General features: G+C 45.5%; 1 protein-coding gene across 6 annotated transcripts in view; it reads left to right on the top strand.

Moving 5' to 3' along the window:
* Nucleotides 1–21,131, top strand: part of sh3rf1 (SH3 domain containing ring finger 1) — a 202,360-nt gene that overhangs the window by 140,403 nt on the left and 40,826 nt on the right. For 5 of the 6 annotated variants that reach the window (XM_038805836.1, XM_038805840.1, XM_038805837.1 and 2 more), the window contains exons 5-6: nucleotides 2,445–2,768; nucleotides 14,122–14,232. In XM_038805836.1, coding sequence (XP_038661764.1) covers nucleotides 2,445–2,768; nucleotides 14,122–14,232 — 435 coding nt within the window. The remainder of the gene's footprint in view (nucleotides 1–2,444; nucleotides 2,769–14,121; nucleotides 14,233–21,131) is intronic. The other variant, XM_038805841.1, reaches the window with a different exon arrangement.

Consider the following 21,131-nt stretch of genomic DNA (forward strand, 5'->3'; position numbering starts at 1 on the left):
TTGCAAACTTGCGAATCAGACCCGCTACGTTTTCTTCCAAGTCATTAATATATATTACAAACAGCAGAGGGGCTGGTTTAGCTCACTGGGCTAAATCGCTGGCTTTTACAGCAGACCAAGCAGGCCAGCAGCACGGTTCGATTCCCGTACCAGTCTCCCCGGATAGGCGCTGGAATGTGGCGACTAGGGGCTTTTCACAGTAACTTCATTGAAGCCTACTCGAGACAATAAGCAATTTTCATTCATTTTCATTTTTCAGAGGTCCCAGTACTGATCCCAGCGGTACACCACTAGTTACAGACCTCCGTTTGGAAAAACACCCTTCCACTGCTACCCTCTGTCATCTATGGCCAAGCCAGCTCTGAATGCATCTTCCATCATTGGAAGATATAATACTTGGATAAGAAAGCTATTTTTGTTACTGCTATATAATGTTGTGATCATTGTTTTATGTTTCAGGAAAATATTTACAAATAGGGTGTTTTCTGATTCTGGCATTTTAATATCATTCTATAATCCAGAAAATTGCAGAAATGACAGTGGTACCAAGTATTCTGGATTTGAGAGGTTGCAGTGTATTTGCATTCTATGCAATCAATTATTACAGCAGAAGATGGAAATGTCCAGTCAGAGGTTAATACAGTTTATATGGGACAGCTGAGCTTGTGGCCTTGTTTTCTTTTTATGCTGTTAGGTATTGGTATGTAATTTTATACCTATCGTTCCTGGTTTTTTACAACAATTCATGATAGTTTGGGTGGCACAGTGGTTAGAAGTGCTGCCTCGGGGCAGCACAGTGGTTAGCATTGCTGCCTCACGGCGCCGAGGTCCCAGGTTCGATCCTGGCTCTGGGTCACTGTCCGTGTGGAGTTTGCACATTCTCCCCGTGTCTGCGTGGGTTTCGCCCCCACAACCCAAAGATGTGCAGGGAAGGTGGTTTGTCCACACTAAAAAAAATTGCCCTTAATGGGAAAAAATGAATTGGGTACTCTAAATTAAAAAAAAAAAGAAGTGCTGCCTTATGGCGCCGAGGGCAGCACGGTAGCATTGTGGATAGCACAATCGCTTCACAGCTCCAGGGTCCCAGGTTCGATTCCGGCTTGGGTCACTGTCTGTGCGGAGTCTGCACATCCTCCCCATGTGTGCGTGGGTTTCCTCCGGGTGCTCCGGTTTCCTCCCACAGTCGAAAGATATGCAAGTTAGGTGGATTGGCCATGATAAATTGCCCTTAGTGTCCAAAATGGCCCTTAGTGTTGGGTGGGGTTACTGGGTTATGGGGATAGGGTGGAGGTGTTAACCTTGGGTAGGGTGCTCTTTCCAGGAGCCGCTGCAGACTCGATGGGCCGAATGGCCTCCTTCTGCACTGTAAATTCTATGTAATCTATGTAAGACCCAGGTTCGATCCCAGCCCCGGGTCATTGTATGTGTGGAGTTTTCACATTCTCCCTGTGTCTGCGTGGGTCTCACCCCCACAAACCAAAAAGATGTGCAGGGTTGGTGAATTGGCCACGCTAAATTGCCCTTTAACTGGGAAAAAGAAATTGGGTACACTAAATTGATATTAAATAAAACAATTAATGATAGTTTAATGGTGCCATTACTGAGACTAGCTTTCAATTCCATATTTTTCATCAATTGAATATATTAGTTAATGTTTTCGAACCTGTGATCTTGGACTTTTGGATTACTAGGCCAATGACATTCCCACAGCACCACCATCTCTTCCAGATTCTATATGACAATGGCTTATCTGATTATGGCCTTAATTCTACCTGGGACCTGTCCTCTGCAGGCATGAGGAACATACTCAGGGAATCACCTTTTTTGAATTAAACCAAAGAGACAATAATTAGCTGATGCATTCTCCATGGCAGCGCTTTGATCAATCAGTCAACTTGCGGACCAATCAGCATCCTTTTCTTCTCCAGTATAAGTTGTTGCTCCCTTTGAAATTTGGCATTCTTGCATTTGGCCCGATGAGTGCAAGGTCAAAGGTTTTGACACACTATGTCTCTTTTTTTCCAGTAGTACTCAATATCTGTACTACCAAGTGACTAATTATGTATTTCTGTATATTTTATTTATGACTCCCACTGCTAATTTATGCTGCAGCCAATAAACACATTCTGCATATTAGTTCACAGTTCTTACTGTTAATTTGGTGTTAGAACACTGAAAAGTGCTAATCAAATTCCACAATCATACAAAGCTGCAGACATGCTAATAGCACCAACCTCCGGTTTGTTCGGAGTGATGTTTACAGTGATGAAACTAATGTAAACGATAATGATAACGTTTCAAAATTTAATTTGGATTGCGTTGAAAATTAAAATTTGAGCCTGCTGATGTAGCAGCCCACTGAATTCCAGCCGTTCGGATAAGTATTTCTTCAGCGCAGATACCAATCATTTCTGTGGTTTGAGAACTTTTTTTTTTACTCCCAGTTTAACTCAACAGCCAAACAGCTAATACAGCTGGATAAACCTCCAACCTCCACTTCTGGAAGTGGCGAATTGGGCGAAGGAAGCAGCAATATCCCAGCAGCTGCACACAGCAATTCTGCCCCGAAACCCGGAGACATCACGAAAAAGAACACCAAAAAACGCCACTCGTTCACCTCGCTGACCATGTCCAACAAAGCGTCTCAGTCATCTCAAAACCGGCACTCCATGGAGATCAGCCCTCCCGTCCTGATAAGCTCCAGTAACCCAACAGCCGCAGCTCGCATCAGTGAATTGGGTGGACTCTCCTGCAGCGCTCCTTCTCAGGTAACTGGCTGCTCACGTGTTCTGAAGCCATTTGTTATTAGATTCCATTCCCCTTTGCAATAAACGACAACATTCCATTTGCCTTCCTATTTTATTTTGAAATTCTTTTTATTGAGTTATCACATTTTTTATCGAACAATGTACAAAACGCTAAAGCAGCACATATAGTCACAACAGAAGAGCATCCCAACAACAGCCATGGCTGTGACCACCACCCCTCCTTAAACAAGCGTACTTTTCTTACAAATTTGATATTCTTCAACATGGCCAAGACGCGTATTTACGGACACTTATGTACAGTTTGGTTCGGACTTTAGCATGCCTGTGAGTCCGACTTAGAATCATAGATTCTGCAGGTTTTATCCCTCCTGCTTGTCCTTCGCGTTCTACTTGCGTGTGCTTCCCCATCCCCCCAACCACTTCTTTCCTCCACCTCCCCCCACCCCCCACCACCACTCCTTCTTCTGCCCCAACCTTTCTTTCTGTCCGTGGATCATCTTGTCTACCCCCTCACCCCCAATTTATTGGTTGCTTGCTATGAACAGGTCTTGGAACAAGTCTTCATCCGATCCACGGATTGCAAATTTTATTTTCTCAAGCCTGAGGAATTCCGCCAGGTCAGCGAGCCAGTCTGCTGCCTTGGGTGGTGCTGCCGATCCCCAACCCAGCAGGATTCTCCGGCGGTTGAGCTGTGGCTGTCCAGTAGTAGAATTGTAGGTTGGGGGGGAGGGAGCAGGCCTCCCACCTTTCTTGTCCACTTTACCTGTGCAGGTCCTTTATTGACTTCCTCCACCAGACTCGTCAGGTTCCATTTGTGGATCTGTGTCAGTCGTGAGCTATTTGGTTCCTTGTAGCGGAATTTAGTCTGGGCCCGCTCAAACGGCAGTGCCCCTAGCTCTGTCCCTCCCCGCTGCGGTTCACAAGGATGATCTGGCTCTTGCTCAGGTTAAGCTTGTAAGCTGAGAAGGCTCCAAACTCCTGGAAGAGTTTCATTATCTCTTCCATGCTGGTCTGGTCTGTGGAATCGAGGTGCAGAGGAGCAGGTCATCCGTATAGAGTGAGACTCAATGCTCTCTGTCCCCTCCCATTCGATACCTCTCCACCCCTTTGCCATTCTGAGGGCAGTTGCCAGTGGCTCAGTTGCTAGGGCAAACAGTAGCAGCGATAAAGGGCATCCCTGTCTCATGCCTCTGTGCAGCCGGAAGTATCTAGAGCTGGTGGTGTTTGTCCGTACGCTTGTCATGGGGGCGCTGTACAGTAGTTTCACCCAGGAGGTGAACCCTGGCCCGAAGCCAAACTGTTCCAATACCTCTAGGAGGTACTTGCATTCGACTCTGTCCAAGGCCTTTTCTCGTCCAGAGAGATGATCACTTCTGGTATTCTCCCCCTGGATGGGGTCGCGATCACGTTCAGCAGGCGCCTGGTGTTCGCTGTTAGCTGCCTGCCCTTGATAAAACCCAACTGATCTTCTGCGACTACCTCTGGCGCGCAACTCTCCAGCTGCCTCGCCAGGGCATTCACCAGGATCTTTGTGTTAGCGTTTAGGAGTGAGATGGGTCTATAGGACCCACATTTCATCAGGTCTTTGAATTTTTTGGTTATCAACGATATTGAGGTTTGGGCCAGCGTTGGTGGCAGAGTACCTCTTAATAGTGAGGCTGCGAACATTTCCCCGCAAGTGCGGGGCCAGTGCTGGTGCAAATATTTTGTAGAAGTCAGTCTGGAATCCATCCGGCCCAGGCGCCTTTCCATTTCCTGATTCCTCGCTGTACCTGCATACTAACCGTTATAGGCCAGGGTTTAGAGAACCCCAAAGTGTTATCATGTTCACCTGACCCACAACTTTTAATAGATTGTGGTATGGGGAGCACATGGCCCACTCTACAGCAGAAATGGAAAAATATATTTTAAAGCAAAACAGTGTTTATTCTATGAACTCAAATTTTTTAAAACATACAGTGAACATCTTAGCAACCATCAATTCAAATACAACCCCCAAAGAATACAACACTAAGTAATCCTTAATAACTTCCCAAACAACATCCAGAATACAAAAGGAACACCTTTTAACAGAAGCACATCAGGTTTACATTCACTATGAGAACATTTATAATTCTGAATTCACCAAATGATCAAGAGATAGTCTTTTTATGGCAGAGAGAACAGCAGTACACCTGCTTTGTCTGGCTTCAGCTCCAACACTGAAAAACAAAACTGAAAAAACAGATACACCCAAGCTTTTCTCAAAGTGAAACTAAAAAGCAGAGCCAGAGCTCAGCTCCACCCACACTCTGACATCACTGCAGTAACATGAGCAGACAAACATTTCTTAAAGTGACATTCTCATGACACTAACCTATTGTGATTCATGTACCAGGACACCCAGTTGCTACTGCAATATCTCTCTCCATTTAAATACTATACTGCTTTTCCATTCTAATTTTCCCACATTATGCTCCATCTGCCAGATCTTCATCCCCCCTCTTAACTGTCTCTTCTTTGGAACGTTACCTCTGTTACTCTCTCCACAGATGCTGCCAGGCCTGCACCATCTATTTTGATGCCCGTTTATCCACTTTGCTTGTTACTTATAGAATCCCTACAGAATCATAGGATCCCTACAGAAGGAGGCTATCCGGCCCATCGAGTTAGCACCGACACTCCGAAAGAGCACCCTACCCAGGCCCAATCCCCCACCCAATCCCGTAACCCCACCTAGGGGCAATTTAGCATGGTCAATCCACCTAACCTGCACACCTTTAGATTATGGGAGGAAACTGGAGCACCCGGAGGAAACCCACGCAGACATGGGAAAGATGTGCAAATTGCACACAGTCACCCGAGATCGGAATCGAACCTGGGTTTCTGACACTGTGAGGCAGCAGTGCTAACGACTGTGCCTCCGTGCTGCCCACTTCCCCACAAAACTCTAATAAATTAGTTGAACACAATTTTGCTTTCACAAAGCCATGTTGGTTGTGGTTTCCGAAGTACGCTGCTTTTGCCTCCAGCATAATAGATTCTAGCAATTTCCTTTTGACAGATATCAGGCTACGGGCTGTAGTTTTCTGCTTTCTATCTCCCTCCTTTCTTGAATAAAGATGTTACATTTGCTATGTTTTAATCCGCTGGCACCCTTCCAGAACCTAAGGAATTTGGGGAAGTTATAACCAGTGCCTTTATCATCTCTGCAGTCACTTCTTTTAAGACCCTAGGGTGCAGGCCATCTGGCCCTGGGACTTAGTCAGTCTTTAGGTCTAATACATTTTCCAGAACCTTTTCCCTAGAAATGCTAATTTTTTAAGATCCTCTCTCCCATGCATCTTTGATATTCAATTATCTTGCGAAGATTTCTAAGTCTTCGACCATGAAGACAGACTTCTACCATTTTGTTATTTTCCATTATTAATTCTCTAGACTGAGCTGCTCACCACAAGCTTTAATTACTCCTTTTCACTTTAAATACTTGCAGAAACTCTCAATAACTTTTTATATTACTAGCTAGCTTTTGCTCATACTCTTTTTCTCCCTCTTTCTTTTAATCATTCTTTGCTAGTTATTAAAACCTGATCTGTTCTGTCAATAATCTTTGCAGATTTGTGCTGTGGTTCTTTCAATTTGATACAATCCTTAACTTCTTTATTTAACCATGGGTGATGCATCCTTCTCAAAGAGTCTTTCTTATTGGGATAAATATTTGCGGAGAGAGTTATGAGTGTCTTTTTAAAATTCTACCACTGCATTCAAGTGCACAGCAAGAAGTCTATGACAGTCTACCACGCTCAAATGAACAACAAAGCGACTATGATAGTCCACCCAGATTATTTGAGCCACCAGAAGAAGACTCTGACAGTCCACCCAGCTCATTTAACCAGACAGAAGACACTGAGGCTCTACCCACTGTATGTGCGACAAGTGACAATGGCATCCCACTTCCCATACCAGTTTTGCAACGTTACAGACCTCAGATATCCATTACAAGGGGACAGAAATTTAAGGTGAATGGTGGAAGATATAGGGAGGATGTCAGAGGTAGGTTCTTTACCCAGAGAGTAGTGGGGGCATAGAATGCACTGCCTGTGGAAGTAGTTGAGTCGGAAACATTAGGGACCTTCAAGCGGCTATTGGATAGGTACATGGATTATGATAGAATGATGGGGTGTAGATTAATTTGTTCTTAATCTAGGACAAAAGTTCGGCACAACATCGTGGGCCAAAGGGCCTGTTCTGTGCTGTATTTTTCTATGTTACAGGTGAGTTGGGGCTTTGTGGGGGGTCGCTTCGGGGATCAAGAGAGCGGAGCGCCATTTATAAATGGCATCTGATCTTTTCCTGCTCTGAGGAGCTCCGCTGATGGGACAAGGAAAATAACAACAGAGTGGCGTTAAATAGTGTTCCGGGAACGACCCTGGAAATCCTCCCCAACACGGACTTTGATATTTAAGAATCAAACCGTGCCCCTCGTCTCTGTAGTGGTTGACAAGTCATGATATTTATTTTTATTAGCGCTAATTATTCATCAATTTTGTTACTAAAGTTACGTGCATTCAGCCGCCAAACTCAGGTTACCATTACCCAAATCACAACCATACTCTTGTACCTTGTTGTTATCCGTTGATTTGCTGCACCCCCTCTCACACAATTTATTGCCACAAGATTAAATGCAGGAGGTTTTTGTCTGAACATTCTCACGGTGGGCATTACTGGCAGGATGTGTATTTATTGCCCATCCTTCATGACCCTGAGAAAATGGTGCTGGAGCTCCTCCTGGAAATGCTGCATGGAGGTGTGCAGTTCTTTAAGAGATCCAAACGGCTTGCTTTCAGTAAGGGTATCGGGATTTCTTCCCCAACAAACACCAGCGAATCATTTGCGTTTTGACTACAACCTGGTACCTTCATGGTCACTTGCACTGATACCAGCTTTCCATTTACAGATTTTGTTTTTTTCTGAGTTGGATTAAAATCCTCAAATTATCATTTACAACAGACGGCAGGGGAAATGTCTTTATGCAGTTCGTTGTAAAGTTGTAGAATTTGCTTCCAGGGTTAGTGATCGAGGCAGAAACAAAATCAACATTCAAGATTAGATTGGGCAGATGGATGAAGGAAAGAGGCGAAAATGATACGGAATCCAAGTAGTTTGCAGTGATTTTTGCAAACTGGCTCCAGGATGTCAGTGTTATTGCCCATCTCTAATTGCCCTTGAGAAGGTATTGGTGAGCTGACTTCTTGAACCGCTGCAGTCCTTGTGCATTCCAGGATTTTAACCCAGCTACAGTGAAAGAACAGCAACATATTTCCAAGTCCCAAGAATTAAGTGAATTGGAGGGGAACTTTCAGGTGATGGTATTCCCATGCATCTGCTACCCTTGTTCAGCTAGGTGGTTGGAACTATGTGCTCACATGAAGGCTAAATGGCAACACGATTAGTTGGGCTCAGTGGCCTATTTCTGTGTTGTAACTGTTTTTAACGCATCTCTAGGCAAGGCTCTTGCTGGTGTTCACTGTGGAACAGCAATTGACAAATTGAATGGAATGATGAGCCATAGTACCAGAAGAGCAGGGGACAGAATTAGAAAATCAAGCTTAAACTACACAATGCTTCAGTCAGAACATCCCCAGAGTATAGTGTAACCCAAACCACAAACCTAGAAAGCAGTGCAGAGAAAAACCATGAAACGTATTTCGAGCATCAGGCGACAGAGTGCTGAAACCCCACAGGAACTGGGGCTTTTCAAACTTGGAAGTTGGTGACTTTGAAGTGACTTTTGCTGAGGTATGTTTTAAATTGTAAATCCTTACAGAAAAAGATAAATCTCTTAACAGTACCGTACTTCAAACCGATGGGACCAGGGACGCAGATTCACATTGCTGAAAGTCAAAATTAAGACAAATGGCGGTCCTCACGGATTGGTCCTCTCGGGAGACCTCTGTGGAGGAAAACATTTGTAAGGAATAGTTGAGTGTTATGATGGAAGAACTGCAGGCCGCCTGGATGGAGCGTCTAAGTGTGCCTTTCCTCTCCCAACTCCTATCGTTTGATCTTTCAAAGCATCTTAAATTGATTTTGTGGAACCTATTACAATTCTTCAGGATATTAATAAGTAGACTACAAAGGGTTTTCGACAAAGGGAGCTGCAGGTGCTGAATAGATTGCAACTGAAGGTTTCTTCAGGGGCAGACATTGAATAGAGAGGCATGGAATATAAAATAGCTTGAACAAACAAATTAGAATGAAGCTGGTTCCTGAAAAGCTGTTCCAGTAAAGATACGACATTGGCAGCTACTCGGCAATGTGGATTATAGCCCAGGTATGTCTTGGTGCACAAGAAACAGGGCAAATTTAACCTAGTCTCTCCAGTGTTAGAAGGTGTCATTGAAATGGTAGTTACTGACCAAGAACCTGGTCCAGTTTATGTTCCGCCAGTGCCACTCAGCCCAAAATCACACTGCAGCCTCGATCCAAACATTAACGCAAGAGCTGAATTTCAGAGGTGAGGTGAGAGTGACTGCTCTTAGAACATAGAACATAGAACAGTACAGCACAGAACAGGCCCTTCGGCCCTCAATGTTGTGACGAGCCATGATCACCCTACTCAAACCCACGTATCCACCCTATACCCGTAACCCAACAACCCCCCCTTAACCTTACTTTTATTAGGACACTACGGGCAATTTAGCATGGCCAATCCACCTATCCCGCACATCTTTGGACTGTGGGAGGAAACCGGAGCACCCGGAGGAAACCCACGCACACAGGGGGAGGACGTGCAGACTCCACACAGACAGTGACCCAGCCGGGAATCGAACCTGGGACCCTGGAGCTGTGAAGCATTTATGCTAACCACCATGCTACCCTGCTGCCCTTTGATCTCAAGACAGCATTTGACCGACTGTGGCTTCAGTGAGCCCTACCAAAACTGGAGTCAATGGGTATGGGGAGGGGAGGGGGGGGGGGGGGGGGTGTTGGCGCACTGCACAATGTTCAACACTGTTTACAATTCTCAGATCATGAAGCTGTCCATACCCACATGCAGCAAGACCTGGCCAACATTCAGGCTTGGGCTGATAAGTGGCAAGGAACATTAATGCAATACAACTGCCAGACCACCTCCAGCAAGAGAGATCATAAACATCTCCCCATGACATTCAATGCCTTTACCGTTACTGAATCCTCCACCATTAGGGCAGCACGGTGGCACAATGGTCAGCACTGCTGCCCCACAGCGCCAGGGACCCTAGTTCAATTCCAGCCTTGGGTACTGTATGACTGGAGTTTGCACATTCTCCCTGTGTCTGCGTGGGTTTCCTCCGGGTGCTCCGGTTTCCTCCCACGGTCCAAAGATGTGCAGGTTAGGTGGATTGGCCATGCTAAATTTCACCTTAGTGTCAGGGGTGTACAGATTAGTTAGGGAGACAGGATAGGGCAAGGGACTGGGCCTAGGTAGGGTGCTCTTTCAGAGGGTCGGTGCAGACCCCAATGGCCAAATGACCTCCTTGTGCACTGTAGAGATTCTATGATTCATTAACATCCTGGGGGTCACCATTGATGAGAATCTTTACTGGATCAGCTATATAGATATTGTGGCTCCAAGAGCAGGTTGGATGCTGCCAATTCTCTGGTGAAGAACTCACCTCACTCCCCAAAGCCTGTCTACCATCTACAAGGCACATGTCAGGAGCATGATGGCATATCGTCCACTTTTTTGGATGAGTGCAGCTCCAACATCTCTCAGACGTTCAGCACCTTTCAGGACAAAGCAACCTGTTTGACCCATTCATCCCTCAAGCATTCACTCCGGGCGCACAGCGGCAGCCGTGTGTACTATCTACAAGATTCACTGCTGGAACTCTCCAAGTCTCCTTTGACACCGCCTCTCAAACCCACGATTTCTATCACCTAAAAGAACCAGGACAGCAAATATATGGCAACACCACCACCTGCAAGTTTCCCCCCAAGCCACTAACCATCTTCACTTGGAACTATATTGCTATTCCTTCACTGTCATCGCATCAATATCCTCCAGCTCCCTATCTGACAGCCCGGTCAGTGTGTCTAGACCACATGGACTGCAGAGGTTCCAGAAGGCATCTCACCTCCACCTTCTCAAAGCCAGTTAAGAATAGGCAATAAATGTTGGCCTTATCAGTGATACACACATCCATTGAACAATTTCTTAAAAAGAGCAGCTCTCATATTAGTAGTAACTAAAACAGGAGCCCTGATAATGTGTGAAGAGCATGTTTTATTTTTCTACTGGTTTATGTAAACTCACAGTGATACATTTGAGGGTGATTTTAGGTGGATGTTTAGTGAATACTGAACAGCTGGTTCAGATGTTGAAATGTTCATCGTATCTCAGAGGAGATGTTTGACAAAAGCGCACAGAGACATCCCCAGGTATTCTTTTGTGTCCCCGTTGGCGGCTATGTTTTCAGCTGCCGGCCTTGAGTTCTGGAATTCCCTCCGTAATCATCTCACCTTCTCCCTCTCTCCTTTAAGACACCGCTTAAAATCTAGCTGTTAAGAAACGTCTACTTCCATCTGAAAATTTTCAGATGTTTTAATTAGAATTATTTAGAATGTTCAACAAGGGATATAGGCCAAAGTCCAACTGGTCCATGTTGGTCCAACTGGTCTTTATGCTCTGCAGCCCTCTTTCTCTAACCCTATAGCCTTCCGTTCATTGCTCCCTCTTATTTATCTTGCTTGTCTATTATGGGCCAGAGTTTAGAGAACCCCAAAGTATATCATGGAGTTCACCCACCCACAACTTTAAATAGATTTTGGTTACGGGGAGCACAAAGGCCCACTTTACAGATATGGTGCAACAGGGAGATAAAGTATGTTTAAAACAAAACAATGTTTATTCTATGAATTCAGTTAACACTTTATAAACACACAGTAAACATCGTATCAACTACAAACACTGATACTTTCCCAAATACAATATTCTAAAGGTAACCCTTAATAACTTCCCAAACATCAGGCATCAGTTAAATCCTTTTAAAAAGAGAGACAGCAGGTTTAAATGCTCTACAGAAATGGGTATTACTTTGAAATCATCAATGATCGGTACACATTCTGTATCTTGTAGAGAGAGAGATCATTATACAGCTGCTGGCTTTGAATGCAGCTATCCACCTCTGAAAATGAAACCAAAACACACACTGCAGCTCAAAAACGAAAGTGTAAGCCAGACAGCCCAGCTCCACACACACACTGACATAACTGCAGCTATTTGATAAACACCCATTTCTTGAAGATACATCTACCTGACATGTCCTTAAATACATCAATGCTAGTGGCTCATTTACTCCTCGTGGTAGGAAGTTACACATTTCAACTATTCTTGTTCCCTAAATTCCCTGTTGGATTTAGCAGTGACTATGCTATAATAAAGACATATCTATAAATGGTAACATGCAAGTTAAAGGTTAAGGGCAGCACGGTGGCATAGTGGTTAGCATTGCTGCCTCACAGCGCCGAGGTCCCAGGTTCAATCCCGGCTCTGGGTCACTGTCCGTGTGGAGTTTGCATATTCTCTCCATGTTTGCGTGGGTTTTGTCCCCAAAACCGAAATGATGTGCAGTGTAGGTGGATTGGCCACGCTAAATTGCCCCTTAATTGGTAAAAAAAGAATTGGGTACTCTAAATTTAAACAAAAAAGTTAAAGGTTAAGATAAAGTTCTCTAAAATTCTGTGGTTAGACACACTTGTGCACCAGCTTTCACGTTTTGTAATCGAAAAAGTGAATCATCACCTTTCAGTATGCACTTCTGGGTTTGTCGGTTTGGCTCACCATTGCATTCTCCCAAGTTTCCAGCCTTCAGGAACTGTGGTTTTTCAGTTCTTAAATGTGGGAAAGTTGATGCCAGTTCCTTCCACTCTTGATTATTTGTATTGGTCACAAAAGACAGAAAAGTCGGAATTGTAACTTTCTCGCCATTTGTCACAAACTAGGTACATTGGGAATTTGCAACACTACATGCATCATAAAAATTGGAATCGCTTGGGTGTGGAAGACAGGGAGCATTGTCCCTCAAAACTGTGTTGTACTAGGCTGAAATGTTACTCTGCTTTCCAATTTATTCTCCCAGTCTGTACATCGATTCAAAAAACAGAAATGTTTGGGTTAGTTAAGGTGTCTTCATTTTCAAAATTCCAGTAAGTAAAATAACCATTTGTCAAATGTCTACATGAAGCCCGCTTAACTCTAGGATTGCAACTTCAACTGCAGGATCAAAAGCTTGTGTGCTGGCAAGGATTAATGTTGTGATCACCTGCACTTAAAGGTGAAATCTACTGATTCCAAATTAAAACACTGCATACTTAATTTGGAAGATCGTAATCCTTACCAGTAACTAGAGAAAATTATATTGTTGTTTTGATCTTTTAGAATTTACAGTGCAGAAGGAGGCCATTCAGCTCATCGTGTTTGCACCAGCCCTTGGAAAGAGCACCTGACTTAAGCCCCACACTTCCACTCTATCCCCGTAACCCAGTAACCCCACCTAACCTTTCTTTTGGATACTAATGGCAATTTATCATAGCCAATCCACCAAACCTTCACATCTTTGGACTGCGGGAGGAAATTGGAGCACCCGGAGGAAACCCACGCAGACACGGGGAGAACGTGCAGATTCCGCACAGACAGTGACCCAAGCCAGGAATCGAACCTGAGACCCTGGAGCTGTGAAGCAACAGTGCTAACCATTGTGCTACCGTGTGAAGTTTGTTGTTCAGTATTCCACCTAACCAAGTGATGGAAAGAATTACTGGGTAACCCAAGGGGATATGGATGGATAACGAGTATAATTCTTGAAAATGTATTGCATAATAATGCTGCCAAGTATTGGTTTGCATATTATTCTGAAAATACAAACTTCATTTACTGTTGCTAAGCTTTGCTGCTGGCATTGTGTTCTCGCACAGTAGTATCCTCGTCTCCAAATGCTTTTGTGGCTTCTCAAGAATGTGATCCAGCCTGTACATACTCTTTCCCTCATCCGCCATGTTCTCTACCCCACTATCAGTGTGCTTGCACTAAAATCATCCCTCAAACTATGTCCACCCTTCTTTGACCCTCTTTTGATCTTCCTTTAAACCTTTTTCAGATGTTGTAGAATGACGACCTTTGTTCAACATTTGGATCTCTCGTGGATATGTAAATTTTGGGCGGTGTGTCTTAAGATTGATATGATCTGAAATATCGCTGGTTTAAATGGATCTGCTCCTTGATCATTGCAGTGCACGTTATGCTGAAATTATTGTTTTTTGAGATGTGATTTGCTGATGATGCAATGTTATACTTTGTGTGTGACATGAAACTCTCTCTCTCTGTTAACAGGTTCATATTAGCACTACTGGTTTAATAGTGACCTCACCTCCCAGCAGTCCTGTGAATTCTGTAGCTCCATGTGTCTTCCCTCTCGAGGGCACCTACTCTGTTGGTTCCGGGGTAAGTATATTATATGTAATGAGAGAATGTGAAGCTGTATCTTTAGCATCAACTTCTAAATTTGAATTATCATTCTCGTGGAATCAGTCTTCTTGAGTCAGTAAGCACATTGGACTTTGTAATATATGAATGTAAAGTTTTCCATTGTGATGAAAATGAATAATCTGTTCATAGAATCATAGAATTTACAGTGCAGAAGGAGGCCATTCGGCCCATCGAGTCTGCACCGGCTCTTGGAAAGAGCACCCTACCCAAGGTCAACACCTCCACCCTATCCCCATAACCCAGTAACCCCACCCAACACTAAGGGCAATTTTTTGGACACTAAGGGCAATTTACCATGGCCAATCCACCTAACCTGAACATCTTTGGACTGTGGGAGGAAACCCACGCACACACGGGGAGGATGTGCAGACTCCGCGCAGACAGTGACCCAAGCCGGGAATCGAACCTGGGACCCTGGAGCTGTGAAGCAATTGCGCTATCCACAATGCTACCGTGCTGGTTACTGTAAGAACAGTACACTAACCTAACCATGGTCTTCTGTCTTGTAAGACCATTGTCTTGTGGTAACCATCAACACTATGTTCAACATCTCCTGCTGTGGTTCTGGAGCCCCAGTCTAGCCGACAGTCTCTGCTGCATTTGCTGCAGAGGAGGTCAGTGGGCTGAGAAGGTGCATAATGCTGTTCTTTGTTTCCTCTGGGTCCTCGTATCGGCCAGCTGAGCTTCTCGCCTCTTCTGTCCTTCCAAACAGCCAGTCTCCGGAGATCACAGCTGGCATCAGAACCAGAGTACAAAATCTCAAGACTTTAAAACAGAGATGAGGAGGAATTTCTTCAGCCAGAGGGTGGAGAATCTGTGGAAGTCATTGCCGCAGAAGTATGTGGAAGCCAAATCACTGGGTGTCTTTATGACAGAGATAGATAGGTTCTTGATTAATAAGGAGATCAGGGGTTATGGGGAGAAGGCAGGGGAATGGGGATGAGAAAAATATCAGCCATGATTGAATGGCGGAGCAGACTCGATGGGCCGAGTGGCCTAATTCTGCTCCTATGTCTTATGGTCTTATGGCATGGACTTTCTCCCCTGACTGCCAGTGTCAATGCCACCATCTTCATTTCACACTTGCGGGTGCCCTTGTAGCGGATGTAGCGGCCCAGTGGCCAATTCACTGTACAGAAGGTCTTTGGCAATACAGCTGTCAACCATCCAATGAACGTGACTGAACCAGCACGGATATCGTTGACTTAGCTATGAGTGTATGCTGATGGAATTAACATGCCCCAGGATCTGAGTCCAGCCAAGGGATACCAAGAATATGCCTGAGAGAGCAAAGGTGGAAACTGTTGAGCTTCTTCTCCTGCCTATATGATGCCCAGGTCTCACCACCGTAAAGGAGTGCGCTGCTGACGTACTTAGTGGACTCGCAGTTTGGTGTTCTCAGTCAGGTTGCATATACTCAGCCTGGACATAAAAGCTGCAGCTTCTGTGATTTCAGTGAGATTGCTGGTGATTGTGGAGCCTAGGTATGTGGAGCTATCAACAGCATCCATTGTCAATACGATAAATGGCGATCAGGCAATATCCGTCTTCTTGATTTGGATGGTCAAACCAAGCTCACCACAGGAGTGAGAACATCTGACCATTTGCCGCTGCAATCTCTCAGTATGAAATATTGCGGTCTCATCAATGTAGAGCAACTATCACTCTACCAACCCGATAGTGGTCGCGACTTTGCGGATCTGGGGCCAATGAAGAAGGCATGTGGGGGAAGTGAGAGCATCAGTTTGGTCCCCAATTTGTGACAATCACCGGTTTGCCCAGGGGAATATGGACGGTGGGTTCCGAACATGGCGGAGGGCTGGGATTGAGAGGATGGGGGATCTGTTCTTGAAAGGGAGCTTCCCGAGCATGAGGGCGCTAGAGGAGAAATTTGGGCTGGCGAGAGGGAATGATTTTAGGTACTTGAAGGTGCGGGACTTCCTAAGCAGACAGATTCCATCCTTCCCACGCCTGCCACTTAGGGGGATCCAGGACAGGGTAGTGTCCAGTGGATGGGTGGGGGAGGGGAGGGTCCCAGATATATACAAAGAACTTATGGGGGCAGAGGAGACGCAGACCGAGGAGCTGAGGGGATGGGACAATTGGGCGCGGCCGTTTTGGCGCGGCCGTTTGGACGCAGCCGTTTGGGCGCCATGGGACAATTGGGCGCAGCCAATTTGGCGCGGCCGTTTGGGCGCAGACGACAGAAAACCTTAAATTAGTTCATTTAGTTTAGTTCATTTGGTGATTATGAGCAAGGCTCCTCAAGTACTCAATAATGCGAACATTCTCGTATATGTGGTGCGTTGCTTGTTGGGCAAAAGAGCATAAACCGTAGGAGTAACTCCTCCGTGTTTTTTTACCATAATTACATATATCTGAGAAAAGAGGCTGGGAGCAATACTGAATGTGCCATCTGCAAACCACATATCAGATGTCAATAAGTGCTGTAGCCAGCTCTGTCTTCCGAAGATTAATATCCGGTCGTGACCTGGTCCGCTATCACAAAGTAAAAATTTTTCTTCCACTCCTGGTTGAGGGACATATATCCTGTAGCATTCTGGCACAATCAATTGTTGTAAATCACTTGGATTGGTGGGGGCGTTCAATACATAATTACGCTTTCTGCTTATCATTCTCCTCAAAGCAGATATATTAGGAATGGCTGGTAGACTAGCTTGGGATATGTCTTTCAAACATTCATTAACAACTACAGTCGGTGCCTCAAGGGTTTCCTGTGATCTCTTTTTTATTTTAGTTTTCACGAGTGCAACCTCTACTTGTGCAGCAGAAGCATCATGCGAATGGCTGTTCAGCTGCCTCACCACGTTTGCAGCTTTAGTATGGAGACGTGCTTTGCACCGGTTTTTTTGCTCACAACGCCAAAATTTCACTTCGCTGTCACCTTTGCTTGTTTTGTCAAAGATGTAAAGGAATCCGTTATGAACAAATTTTTCTTTACCACGTTTCGTTGATACTGCCTCAGCCATCATATGGGTATGCAAATTGGTTTAGTTACAAAATATATAAAAAGATGGTGATAGAACGCACCAGCACCCAACTCAACGCACCTGTACCAGCCAACTCAACGCACCCGCACCCGCACCAGCCACCTGAGGCTAATAATAAAGAAATGTTATTTTGGCGCCAAAACGTCCGGCGCCAAAACAGCCGGCGCCAAAACGGGTTGGCGCCAAAACGGCCACGCCAAAACGGCCGCGCCCAAATGGCTGCGCCAAAAAGTACCTAACCCGGAGCTGAAGCTTAAGTGGGAAGAGGAGCTCGGAGGTGAGATAGAAGAGGGCTTAAGGGCGGAGGCATTGATCAGGGTTAACGCGACCGCAATATGCGCTAGGCTCAGCCTGATTCAATTCAAGGTCGTCCACCGGGCCCACGTGACAGTGGCTCGGATGACTAAATTCTTTGGACTGGAGGACAGGTGCGCCAGATGTGCAGGAGGACCAGTGAACCATGTCCACATGTTCTGGGCATGTTCAAAACTCAGGGGGTACTAGCAGGTATTCGCGGACGTTATGTCCCGGGCACTGAAAACAAGGGTGGTGATGAGTCCAGAGGTGGCAATGTTTGGAGTTCGGAGGACCCAGGACTCCAGGAGGAGAGAGAGGCTGATGTTTTGGCCTTTGCTTCCCTGGTAGCCCGGCGGCGAATTCTGCTGGCATGGAGGGACTCAGAGCCCCCCATGTTGGAGGCCTGGCTATCGGATATGGCGAGCTTTCTCGGTCTGGAGAAAATTAAGTTCGCTCTGAGAGGGTCACTGTCAGGGTTTTGCAGGTTCAGCAAGCAGCCAATTTTCTCCAGCAATTTAGATAGACCGCCTCTGCTCACATGGTCAAATGCCTTGGTCAGACTGATGAGGGCAATATTTAGTGGTCACCTTTGTTCACAGTATTTCTCTTGCAGCTGCCAAACTGAGAAGATCATGTCAATTGTAGATCATCCAGCTCTGAATCCACACTGGGATTCGGCATAGATGTGTTCAGCCAGGATCTGAAGTCTGACAAGGTTAGCATGAGTAAATCATTTTCCCATGATTCTCAGCAGGGAGATGTCTCGATCGTTGTTGCAATCACTGTATTGGGTCACAATCTAAGCATCACGTATATCCTGGGGTACTACCCCCTCCCTCCAGTCGGGACTTAGTGGTTCATGCAGTGCTGCAAGAGTGCCTGTTTCCCACGTTTGGTGAGTTTAGGTGGTACAATATCAGCATCTAGAGCTTTGCCCATTGCAAACAACTTAATAGCTTTGATAAACTCCTCCGCTCTGGGTTCGATATCCAGCAATGTCATGACAGACTTTCTGTAGTGTCCAGAGCTTCCTCGGTGATGGTATTCTCCCTATGGTACAACTCGAGGTAGCGTTCCACCCACCTCTCCCAACTGTTCACGGCAGTCGGTAATGACCTCCCCTGCTTTTGTTTTCAATAGAGCCATTTTCTTTGCATGTGGGCCTATTTCCTTTATGATCCCCTCATACATTCCCCTGACATTGCCTGTGTCAAATGATATCTAGATATTTGCCAAAGTTGAAACCAGTAGTCATTGGCACACCGCCTAGCAGACTGTTGGCCTTTATTTCGAGTAGCTCTTAATATATTCAAAACTGTCTGGCTTGGATCTCTTTTGTAATTAATGAGAGCAGACCACTTTGCTTCAATGACAGGTACCATCACAGTGATGTTAGCCCCGAATCAATCAGCATTTTTCCACTTTTGCTTCCCATATATTGAGATTACATAGAACATACAGTGCAGAAGGAGGCCATTCGGCCCATCGAGTCTGCACCGACCCACTTTAAGCCCTCACTTCCACCCTATCCCCATAACCCAATAACCCCTCCTCACCGTTCTGGACACTAAGGGCAATTTAGCATGTCCAATGCACCTAACCTGCACGTCTTTGGACTGTGGGAGGAAACCGGAGCACCCGGAGGAAACCCACGCAGACACAGGGAGAACATGCAGACTCCACACAGACAGTGACCCAACGGGGCATCGACCCAGGGTCCCTGGCGCTGTGAAGCCACATGATCAAATGCCTTGGTCAGACTGTGGTCTTGTAGATGATGTCTGATAATTGGTTCCATTTTGCTTCTGCATTCTTGCATGGCAAAGCTGCAGATGCTGATGCAATGCCCCCCGAAACACATCGAGCAAGTGAGAGTGCCTGTTCAATTGAGTTGAGGGACTGTTGGTTTTTATCTGGCTAGGGAGTATGGCTGACATTGATACAAGAATGGCATTCCTGCTTTGAATGAAAAATCTTCCAGGCTTGCATCCTCACCCGAGTACACACCAGGGAGTGATATGTATATCACAGTCAGCTGAGCCACATCTGATGATGATCAGATCCATCTGGTATCAATGCCCTGATCTTACATGTCTCCAGGACACCTTGGTTTGTTCACGGTTGGTTCTGAAAGGTGATGGTTACACAAAACATATGGTAGGAGCAAAGCTCAAGTAGTCTTTGCCTGTTCTCATTTATCTTTCCCAGGTTCTGATGTCCAAAGTAGGAGGGCCGTGATTCATGATTCATGGCTGCACTTGCATTGAAATTCCCAAGTCGGTAAAGATGTTCTGACTTGGGAATTCTGACAAGCTTTTTATAGAACTGGTCTTGTGCCTCTGTTGTACAGCACTGCATTGGAGCATAGATATGCACACGGTTAGCTGGCCCTGTTTGAGTTGAGGGGTGGATGGACTAAGTGCCTTCTGAACCATTTGTGGAGGTTCTAACATCGGGAATAGCAAGTTCCTTGCAGCATGGTGTACACGCCGCTCATGTTTCCTCTTAACTCCTACCCTGCCTGATGACGGTGTAATGCTCTTTTTCAGTGATCTGCTCTTAGTGAGCCTGCTCTCCTGTAGGGATGCTCTGTCAATGTTCAGCTCGGCAAGTTTTATGTCAATCACAGCTGTCTTGTGCGCCATGTCGACAGTTGCGAGTCTTCTGTCAGTCTCTTGCACATGGTCCTGACATTCCAGTTTGCCAACTGAAGGGTTGGCGCCCTCTTTTTGTTTATTTCATTTGTTTGCCTGGTACGATGGATTCTGCCATTCGTCAAGAAGAGACTCTTAAGTTTTTTTTTAAATTTGGGCGTCACTGGCTAGACCAGCATTTGCTGCGCTGTCCTAATTGCCCTTGAACTGAGCGGTTTGCCATCTGCCGTGGTGGGATTCAAACCCAGGACCCCAGAGCATTGCCCTGGGTCTCTGAATTACTAGTCCAGTGACAATACCACTACGTCATCGCCTACCCTGTATCCATTGAGGGAGGTGGACTGTGGTGTCCCACTGCTCTCCCTCCCACTCTCTCTCTCCTCGAGCTGTTTTATGCTGTCTCACTGCTCTCTCTCTCCTCGAGCTGTTTTATGCTGTCTCACTGCTCTCTCTCTCTCCTCGAGCTGTTTTATGCTGTCTCATTGCTCTCTCTCTCTCTCTCTCCTCGAGCTGTTTTATGCTGTCTCACTGCTCTCTCTCTCTCTACCCTCTCTTTTATTATACTCCTGTATTATCTTCATAGTTAGTGATGAGGTATTCTGAATCTCAGTGAAGAAGACTCGAACTCGTCCAGTGGTAACAAAAGGTTTATTGAGTAACTATAACAATAATTGCATGAATTCTTTGCTTTAACTTTGATACTAGTGATAAGGTTAACAAGATCTAACTACAGTGACTATACGTAACTCCACTAACCATCTGAACTAATCTGATACTCCCCTGGTCACAGTACACCCAAAAGAGAGTGAGAGAGACCCAATGTGGTTTATTTTATACCCCTGTTGGTCCGGACCTCTAGTGATCATGTGGTGCCACTGATTACACATTAACC

This window comes from Scyliorhinus canicula, chromosome 8 (genome assembly GCF_902713615.1).
Source record: "Scyliorhinus canicula chromosome 8, sScyCan1.1, whole genome shotgun sequence".
Taxonomy (NCBI): Eukaryota; Metazoa; Chordata; class Chondrichthyes; order Carcharhiniformes; family Scyliorhinidae; genus Scyliorhinus; species Scyliorhinus canicula.